The 10,646-nt window shown below is 37.1% G+C and overlaps 1 protein-coding gene across 1 annotated transcript in view; it reads right to left on the bottom strand.

Annotated features, from left to right (window-relative positions):
* The window catches only part of LMBRD1 (LMBR1 domain containing 1), a gene marked incomplete at its 5' end in the record, with an annotated part of 42,980 nt that overhangs the window by 15,611 nt on the left and 16,723 nt on the right, over nucleotides 1-10,646 (bottom strand). Inside the window, 5 exons of the mRNA XM_009079238.1 lie at nucleotides 1,235-1,339; nucleotides 2,483-2,585; nucleotides 3,337-3,401; nucleotides 7,044-7,196; nucleotides 9,662-9,787. Of these exons, the coding sequence (XP_009077486.1) occupies nucleotides 1,235-1,339; nucleotides 2,483-2,585; nucleotides 3,337-3,401; nucleotides 7,044-7,196; nucleotides 9,662-9,787 (552 nt within the window). The remainder of the gene's footprint in view (nucleotides 1-1,234; nucleotides 1,340-2,482; nucleotides 2,586-3,336; nucleotides 3,402-7,043; nucleotides 7,197-9,661; nucleotides 9,788-10,646) is intronic.

The following is a 10,646-nucleotide window of genomic DNA, read 5'->3' as shown; positions in this document are numbered from 1 at the left end:
CCCCCCCCCCCCCCAAAGACATGTAAACACCTCTTTAATTCACGTAACAGCTTGAATTCTACTGCCAGAAGTAGGAGATTGCTAAAATTATCCTCTGGCAAGTTAATTCCAGTGACTCAAAGCAGGTTTTCAGGTGTATTTACCTAAATTTCAAAGCACAGCTCTTTAACCAAATTAACTGCTGTTTGTATTAATGGCTCAGAACATTTATACACCAGCAGTTAGTAGCAAGATTTAAATGGTGCTGCCTATCACTGATAACAAACTGCCTTGGTTTGTCAAATAGTATTGTGTTCTTTGGTCAAGGTGGGGTGTCATCTATCACTACACCTCCAATCAGATCTAGAAACAGAGGAAGGAAATATGAGAGAGCATTCCCAGGCTCTGAGGAATACTTGTGCACCATATGGTGACACCTTGTCCACTTTACACTGCAGGGAACAATACAATCCCTTGTTATTACCCTGTAGATACAACTCAACTCTGACCCCCAAGGGCTCAACCTGAGTACCATATAAGGGTAAAGAAGATGGCAACTGAAGGGTAAAAAACCCAAAACCAACAGCTAATCTCACACCTCACTGCAAAGACTGATCACTGTTGACAATTTTGGAATGTCACCAGATGAAAAGATGACAGTTTTAAAAGGAAAGTAGGCACATAAGCAGTGAAATATTAAACCAAGTATCATAGGCATGAATGCCATAAATGCTGCTGGATACAAAGCTGCTTTTTCAAATACATTAATCTGTTATTTGCATGATATTTAGATATGCCAGATCACCATTGATCTCTTATCAAGGTAAACTTGCTTGTCACACAGAAAGCAAGTCAAGCACTTCTGACCACATGCACATTTCAGATTTTGACCATAAAATTGACTTATACCTTCCAGTATATCAGAACCACCTGGCTTTAACTTAGAAAAGTCAGAAGCCAAAGTGACACTGATTAACCCCTCGAAAAAAAGTCAGCTGACTATTGCTCAAACTGAAACATCCATTTTGGTCTGACAACTTAAAAGTCAGCTGACTATTGCTCAAACTGCAACATCCATTTTGGTCTGACAACAAAATAAAACACCTTCCAAAAGCACTGCAAGTTGTACAATAGGCTTTAACACACAGAAAATGCAATTGGCAACATCTGAATGCATGAAGTAGTACATGGACATTAAATAGAACATATTTATTAAATATCTGAGTATTAGAAACAAAACTTGAGTCATATTTACCCTTATCCAAAAGAACCATATCCCCATATTTCGAATTCCTGCCATGGAAGTGAAGATAAAGTACATAACAATAGTTGTAATAAGAATATAATCAAGTGGAAAAACCTAAAACAAGAACACAAGCAGTTAAAAGGACAAGAAAACAAGCTCTTCTCCTACTTAAAGCTAAATAAGTAGTTTCTACTTATAGCATCTGAGGTAGTAAGAGTCTTTCTATTTAAAAAGATTTACACAGCTGGCTCCAAATATAGCTAACATAGCTTGCTGCTAATAGAGCCTAGACAATTAGTTTGGGAAAGAAACTGAGCATTTTTCTTTATTTAAAACTTGCCTTAATTTTGAAGTGTTGTATATTTTTAGGCCAAGAAGCACTTAATTCTTTTAAATGTACCCTCAGAATGGAAAAATCTACAGTGACAACAATAATTATAGGACTATATAAGCATTCTATTTCTGACTATTTCTGATCATATTCACATAAAAAATTGAGTTGCCTATTTATATTAATAACAGCCTGAGATAACACTGCTGCTCAACACTACTTTTTGCAGTAAACTGCAGGCTTAGGTGTTCAATAGTTTTAAAAACCATGGGCAAGCAACACATTGTGCCAAGCCATTATACCACAACCATGGAAATAACTCAACTAGGGGAGAACAAAGCACTGGTTTACATTAAGGCTTTTCTTTTTCTTAGATTACCCATGACTGAAACTCGTATTTTTATGTGACCTTGCTGCCTTCCAACTCTACTGAAGTTAACAGATGTTTGTTCCTATGTTGGGTTTGTTTCCAAGACTAATGCCTTACTATAACACACATAACTGCACAGAGTGCAATAGATCTTCCAATGTGCAATAAGTACATTGGAAAGTGATGAAGTGCATTTACTTCACTGAAAGGGGATAAACTACCCAGTACACCAAGTAGGATGTAAGCAGAGCATGAAAGTTGCTTTTATTCTGTGCATGACAGCTGTGAGTGATGCCATTCCCCATTGCTACTGTTTTCATCATATTCATGTTGGTTTCAAGCACTACCTTCCTGCACCAACTAGCTTCCATCCACCCAGGATTTTCATATCTGTAACTCATAACTAAAAGATTACCAAGGAAGTTGTCCTGCTTTTACATAACACACATCTAGACAATGTCTTAATGAATTCCTTGGGGATAAGTTTGCCATTTGGCAGTTTACCAGAAAATGGAGGAACACTCTTACATATGTATACTACCCATTTTTAACTTACTCTTTGAAGAACTGGTAACAGCATGTTCAAGGGATTGGTCAGATTAGTTCCCAAAATGATAAATCCTGAGTCGAAGCCAGCTGAGTGCAGAGCTTTATCCAAACTGCAGTAATTAGAAAAAATTGGGTAAGGGTTATGGCTCTCCCAGAGCTCTGTCTTCATTTTAATTGAAAAGGGCAGCTCAAAAAACGAAGGTGAATTAAGCCCAGAGACTGACAGCTTTCTAATATCTATATAGACACAATGAGCTTTACCACACTCATTGCACTTGTTCTGTGAAAGATATATTGATTCCTGCAGCTCCCTGGCATTTCAGCTCTTCCCTGGTTTGGATCACAGAGCTTACTTGCCCAGACTGAAAAATTGAAAATGCCAACATTTGAGACCTCTGGTTAGTGTCAATCTTCATTGAAATCTGCAGGGTTTGCAGTTGGTTATATTGCTTTCAATGCCACAAAACATGGCTTAAAACATGTCAATTACTGCAAGAATTTAAGCACCTGTTACCCAAGAAGTACCTCCATGCATAAAGTTTCATTCAAGCAATCAGAATAATTCTGTAGTCTGATTTAAATTTCCTTAACTAACAGATATGCTTAATCTCCCTGCTGAATCAGAACTGTTTGCAACAACATACTGTCATTCAAGCTGAACCACGTTCTTGTTCTATCTGTTTTAGCACATTTTTCTCAGTTTCAATATATACTATTATAATGAGAAGAGCAGCTCTAGCTACAGAAGTGTAACAGAGAAAAAGAAGTGGGCTGACTCTTGAAGCAAACCACCCTGATTCTGATGTTAGAGCAGAGACTGGGTAGTTTAAGCAGTTAAGGAAAACACTGAAATGTACTTACTTTGACAAGAACAGAGAGACAGTGAAGAGCAGTGCCACAATGATGAAAAACACACCCCACACAATCTAGAAGTAAAAAAAATTTAATACAATTTAACTTAAAGTGTTTGTAGTTGATGCAACAAGTGAAGACTTGTCTCTGTTTCAATAAAGGATTAATAATCTTGGACTGCCTCCATGCTTAAAACACACTTGAAACAGTAACTTTCTGGTAAATACTTCAGAGAAGTGCTAACAAAAATTTTACTCTGCTAAACACAGTTTATATCAAGTACATCACATGCTCCATTGCAATACTCTACCCCTAAGTCAAAAGTGTCATTAAGAAAACAGATGACAACATTAAATGAACACAGCATTTAGCAGAATGCACAACCTGTACTCACTATATTGTATGGAAAACTAACTATATACTTATATTTGGGTTTAATTAAGGAAATCAGAGATTGGTTCCCTGACCATCACATCTGTGTGGTCACCTATCAAGAGGAAGCAACCAGTGCACAGCTTACAAGGAACATTTCACCTTTCCCAAGTAAAAGCTCCCTCCTGTAGTGCTATTCCAAAACACACAGAGACCAAATCACTTGAAGGGAGTGATGAAAAACTCAAGTAACCAAGGACAAATCCCAGATCTTCCTTAAAACACAGGAAAGCTTTTATTACACCTACCAAATTCAGCCCTTGAGCCAGGGACTGGCTCTCCAAGCTGGCCTCAACCACAGCACCTCCTACTGTTGTTTCTGGGCTACAGGCTAGTTCAAGAAGCCATTCCCCACTTCCTTGACAGGTTTTCTTCCTCACAATCTTTCCTCTGGGCAGGTTAGGGAATGGCACACGGAAGTGAGCCCATATAGAAAATCCATTCAGTTACAGTTCCAGCAGCTACACTGTATTTTCCTATAAACCCTAGTCATGGAATATGATCAGATAAGCATGCTGAACTTCCCAAAGCAATAATGTTTTCACATTGCTAGACCTGAGATGTAGACAGACTTATTTCCAAATACTATATTCAGGAACACAATGCATGGTCTCCCACATGAATGAGGGAGTTTCACAGTTTAAAATATTTATTTGCCTTAAAACTTGGCAGTCACCATTATATGGTTAGGAACTTGATTACAGGTGCTCGTTAAAGACACTCAAAAGTTACAATGCTATTATTGCTCATTAAATTCAGAAGATAAACTTCCATCTGTGAAATCAAACAGTACTAGAACGCTGCTTATTAAACAACTCAGATTATGTAGGCCTCATCAGGTCTAGATAAACCTACTGAGATCAGGTCTCAAGTTGCATTACTTAATTACCTTCTGTCAGCTACAGCCCCTAAAAGCATCTACATCTCCTCTGGAATATGCCTGTCTTCTGAAGTGACAGATAACACTTAGAAATAAATGGTTGAAGAAACACTCCTTTCTCCATTTTAGCCTCTACTCCAATCCATTAAATACAAGATAGAAAAGGCTAATACTAAAATAAAAAAGTAAATAAAAATGTTCATTCTACCTTAGTTCATCCTGTATGGCCACATTACTACTAAGAGTATGAAGCCATCAATTATTTACCATTAACATCAACCTATGCTTACATAATTCCAAAGCATCAGTTGACCTAGGCCCTTCACAAAAGGGATCCTTGTGTTACCAGATGGAAGTGTGAGAAACAGTAAGAAAACAGGAAGTGACACTTCATAGAAAGAAATTAGACTACTTCATCATCACGTGATAACCCCATGTTGACCAACACTCACTTGCTTGGGATCTTCCAGATAAGTTGCTTTGCATTAAATTGAAAAACTAACAGCTTCATCTTTGAGTAAAAAAATTGCTCTCAAAATTTAATTGACCCCATGTCAAAGAAAGTTTACTCTTCAAAGAAAAAGGTTTGCCTTTGTTGAACAACAAATCACATGCTAATAGATACTTACCAATAATAAAACCATTAGAGCAAGAACATTAGAGGACACTATGCAAAAACAATATGGTTACTGAAGTCTGAATGTAGACACTACGTTAACACTGTAAGAGACCTTTGAGATTAAAAGCAAGTCCTGAATATGTTATTCTGTTCTGTCAGGCCCAGTAAGAGTCTGCAACTCCCATAAACCAAACCATCCAAAACAAGTCAGAAATAGGGTCCTCTATCTAATACCTGCTTCAAAAGAAAAGGAATTTCTCTTCAAGTCTGAGCAGCAGCCACATTTTTGAACAGTAGCATACAAGTGGCACTGAAAGTGTTGTAAAACAATAAGCAAAGCTCCAAGATACTTCTGCTCAATGTAGAAGTGCAGTATTATATATGGACATTGAAGAGATTTTCATCTTTTCATTAAACAATGACTGACAAGTTATATATTTGCAAAGACAACCCAAACACACTCACAGCAACAGTAAAGCAGTGCTGCAAGAGTTAAGATGTAATTAAGTGACAGACATTATCACTTTCACAGGACAGTGCAAGTCAAAGCAAACAAGTTCTCTAACATGCTTCATAGCACAACCTTAGTCTAAGTGAGACTGTCAGGAAAAGTTAAGCACCAGCAAATCTTCTTCAGTCTGTGATTCATGAGTCAACTATTCACAGTGACTGCTATATTTACTGAGAGAATCAAAAGTATTTAAACCACAATAACAAGGAGACACTGGAATACCATCCTACCTGTAGGTGATAAGCTGTAACTAACTAATGATATTGTACACTATCCTACAAGAACACGATCAACTGTTAAAGTCCTACAGACAATAGATATGGCCAATACACTTCTCAAATTTAAGCTTAATTTGAAGAGTTGCAGAAACTACACAAGTGATTTTGAATGAAAAAGAAGCATCCAAACTGTTCAAGTGAATAGTTAGGGATATTTGTCTTTTAAGTGAAAGGGCTAAGTCTACATTTCTAATTTGTCACAGAAAGATAGCTCCACTAAGAATTTCACACTGAAAGCTTTTGTTCAACTACAATTTCAGCCCATTTCCAATGGTACTCAGCATTAACAGTAGCAATGATATAAGAAATTGCTTATAGTCAGACCTCCTCCCCCTAGTTTCCCCAAATGCAGCCTACATTTGAAAGTAATGCTAAAACTTCTTCCTACATCTAGCTGGCAAGAAATACTTATACAGCAATACTGTTCATAAAAGTACTAGTTTTTAAAATCAGGTATATACTAAAAATCAAAGTCCTAAAATCAAAGAGAGACCAAGATAAAAGCTTTGCCCCAGTGACCATCTCCTTTGCATTGGCTAAGTATCACAACCTTAAGTTATATGCTGACTATTGATCAAGTAACTCTTTGGCAAGATGCATGTTCCAAATACATATATTCTCAAAGTATCTCTCACTTCTGCTGGCTACATGTAATTTAGATTAATCTAAACTAACTGACAGCTATAAAATTCTTCCCATTTTCACATGCTTGATAAAAAAACCCCAAGATACTCAGATTTTCTATGGCAGTGGCACTACAGTTGACCAGCTAGGACCTGCTCATTTTCAATATCAATCATAGTTGAGGCAAAGTAAAAGGTTTTCCAAGAGCTCCAACAGAGCTTGCTATAGGGCTGCCACTGTGTAGTGTAATAGCAATTTTTTTTAAAAAAGCTGATAATTGGGGAGGCAATTGATAAACTTGAGCTATGATTTATATGAGAAGAAGAGAGCTGAAAGTTATTCCAAGTCTCAAAAAGTGAGGAAAAGTTTTACCTTTAGAGGTCGGATAGCTTCACAGAACTTTGTCCACCAGCTTTTCTCTATAGACTCCAGATGTCTCTCTCTCCTTCGCAGTGTCCTTAGTCTGTCTTCTAGTTGCTGCAAAGTCCTTCTGTCCCTTGATGACAGAGGACGACCATCTCTGCACTGGTTACCAAAAAACAGAGGAAAAGATCGAGAGGCATGGAATCAAGAAAACAGACTTGACAGTGAGTTTAATTATTTACAACATCTCTAAACAATGTGTAGTATGTAATTCATGCATATATAATTTCTATGCATCTCAAGAGGATGAAGCGCAAAAGTCACAAGTTACGACAAGGGGAATTCCCATCAGGGGTCAGAAATCACTTTTGACAATGAAGATGTTCAAAAATTCTAACAGGGTAGACAGTCACCATGGCTAGAAATACTTTAAATGCACAGACATGATCTGAATAATGAGATCTAACCTGAAAGAGGTCCTTGTTTTGTGTGGAGGGCTGAACATGGTGACTTGCAGAGGTTTCTTCCCAACAAATTCTATGATTAAGCCTATATATCAAGCTTGGCATCTTTATTTTCTTCCCAGCATTCTACTAGATACTCAGCTATGTTTCTTGCACTTGCAAAGAGTAAGAAACATAGCTCAAACAAGAGGCAGCATTACCCCAAGAATTAGTTGAGTGTACCAGGTAATTTATCTGATTATTGTGTTTCAGAACATACTTTAATTCTGAGCCTTTAAACACTGAGCAGCAACCATTGCACTATGTCATAAATTGAGTAACACATCCTTAGATCTCACTTATATGCTAATAAGAAAAAGCAACAAAATAGGCACTACACAGCTGAACCAAAATTGTTTGTAATTGATGCTGGTGTATTACAAACTGGCACTTAAAAAAGAAGGATTCTTATATGGTAGGAAGTGTATTAAACTGTATCTCAAAATGAATAAGGAATTTAAAATTTTCTCCTCTTTTCACAGAGCCTCCCTGCAAATAGTGCAACACTTCACACACAGCGGAGTTAAAAAAATATTTTAAATTAATTTCTCAAAGATTAGAAGACCAAGACCACATTCCAGGCACGTGCAACACTTAAAAGTACATTGTGATCTCAAATTTAACAGGAACATGTATTCACCATACCCTGTATAGCACCTCAGTGACTTTAAAAAAGACTTTTTGACAATAGTCCCAAGTTCAAGCTTCAATTATTTAAGACTAATGAGATAAAGCTATCAGGTATACTAATAGCAGAGGCCCATACTACGTAGTGAATCTTTTCATTAGATCAAGTAACATACTTTCACACTTTCAGTTCTCACTGCATACTACTCCCAGTAACACTCACTTTCTTCACAACTTAATTCAAATGTAACTGAAGAACTAAAATTTCAATTAGAGGATGAGGTTGAATCCTGACCATAATCTACAAACTGAGTAAAATTAGTTTATATTAAAGGTCCCATTAAAATATATACATAATTTAAGTATTTCTACTTTTTGATCCTATTTGTTAGCTTGATTGAATAACAAGCCCAGCTGCATGCAAATTCTCATAATCTAACATGGTCTCCTGCAATAAGTACAGCTCCATTAGTCACAGCTTTTTTTCCCTCATACTGATGTCAGTAATGGATACCTTTGTTGTTGTAGTAGTACTCGGTACAAACCCAGAACTTTGCAATTTCAACTGGGGGAGAATACTTTTTAGATTTCATTATTCAACAAGATGTCTAGAACACTGAAGGTGCCCACGCTGTGTAGAGAGGTAAGCCAAGTATCTAAGGAAGACTGTTGGAACTGTTTCAACATTGCTGAGGTCTGTTATCACAGAGCACACACAGCACAGATGGACTGCCAGGATGGAAGTGAGGCATCTTAATGTCAAGGCTATGAAAACAGTGGTCAAACCATTATCTGAAATGGGTTGAAAAACAGGTGGGAGATTTTCCCTACTCTCCCCTGTAAAGGGGGAATCTTACCCTCCTTTAGCTTGCACTCAGAGGTTGTTAGAAGTGTCTAGCTTACATTAGGCACAGCAATTCCACTAGCTGCAAAGCCATCATGGGTTTACAAATGGTGTTAACATCCTAGGGATGTTTAGGATTCAGAACAGATTTCCATATGTATACTTTTCACAAATTATTTATAACAGCAAGGTACATGAACTGGGAAGGAAGAGTATCTGGGGTTGTTATTTATTCACAGAGATGATTAATAGTCTGATGGATCTAACCCACGACAGTTCTATGTGGCAAGTATCCAGAGTTAACTGCACTACACTGAGAAGTATCAACAAACTGGATGCCATTTCTGGTAGCAGAGTAAGCGAGGTTAATATCTAGACAGCATCTCTTCCATCCAAGCAGGACTGGAGAAGTCCGAGTTAAATTTGTTAACATTATTATTAGCTAGACAGAAATAGCTACTGCTGCAGGACTGATATAGAAAACCCAATCACTACACTAGTGACCACATTTGTTTCCCAATAACTCAAATACTGCAAGCTATTCACTTCTGACTTGCTATTCTTTCTGGAATAAAAACTCTCTACGGCATGACCATAAACTAGTAAGCAAGCAAAACAAATCCTTAAGAAAGTGAGAACAGTGAAGACCATACCTTCGATTTAATCCTTAATAAATGTTGTTCCACTTCTTCAATATCTTCAGTGTTTTCTAAACGTTCATAAGCCGCACTGGTAGTTCCCTTAATCAAGTTTAGGGGCAAAGCTGACATACCATAAGCCTAAAATAAAAAGGAAACACATACTCAGTTTTCCTGCCATGTATTTTCATCTGATAAGGCTGTTTTATGTTGCAGCTATAAGGTATCACTGCTAAGTGGTTTTTCACCCCTTCTGCGTACTCTTTGAGGCAATCAATTCTTTTCCTTTTTTGAGCAAAATCTAACAGACACACTATGCAAATTCCAGCATCCCACATTGCTCCAGTGGTATTTAAGTGCCTCATGATCACAATAGCATGTGTTAAGACTTCATATGAGCATAGTACATTAAAGACTTACCAGATTAGCCCTTGTTTTCTGTCAAATCACATAGCTTCCCAAAACCTTAACTTTCCCACTTTAGATGGAAATCAAAACTTTGTGCAATAGAGATCTCTAGATATTGAACTTTAACAGTTTTAGAAGCCAAGTATACACATTTTCTTTGCAGCCAGTAGTCTTCACCTCACTTTTAAAATAAAATTGGGTAGGAAGTACTTGATAAACAAAAATTCTGCCATAAAAAGACACAGCAGAAGCTAGGTGAACCCCTGAACTCAAGTTACATACCAAGACTATTTAGATACCCACTCACATTCATACATTTTGTTGGCATTTACTCCTCATTATAAATCCAAGATCATTCAAAATGTTTTGTCAACTTCTATGTCAATAGTACACACAGATTTTTTCCAACACAAGGTCTGCAAGTTTTCCACTAACATAAGAAGAAACAAATAGTGGAGACAAGGTAAACAAGAAAACATCACTATTTCCTCCCTGCTACCCTGTCATTCTCATAGATCAAGACCAAGGTCAGAAGTTTCTCTAACCAGTTTAGAGACAGTAGCCATAGGCCACTTGTTTACTGTGGACTATA

This window comes from Acanthisitta chloris, unplaced genomic scaffold (genome assembly GCF_000695815.1).
Source record: "Acanthisitta chloris isolate BGI_N310 unplaced genomic scaffold, ASM69581v1 scaffold6267, whole genome shotgun sequence".
Lineage (NCBI taxonomy): Eukaryota > Metazoa > Chordata > Aves > Passeriformes > Acanthisittidae > Acanthisitta > Acanthisitta chloris.
The sequence above is the reverse complement of the archived record's forward strand: the minus strand, read 5'-3'. Positions and strand labels throughout refer to the sequence as shown.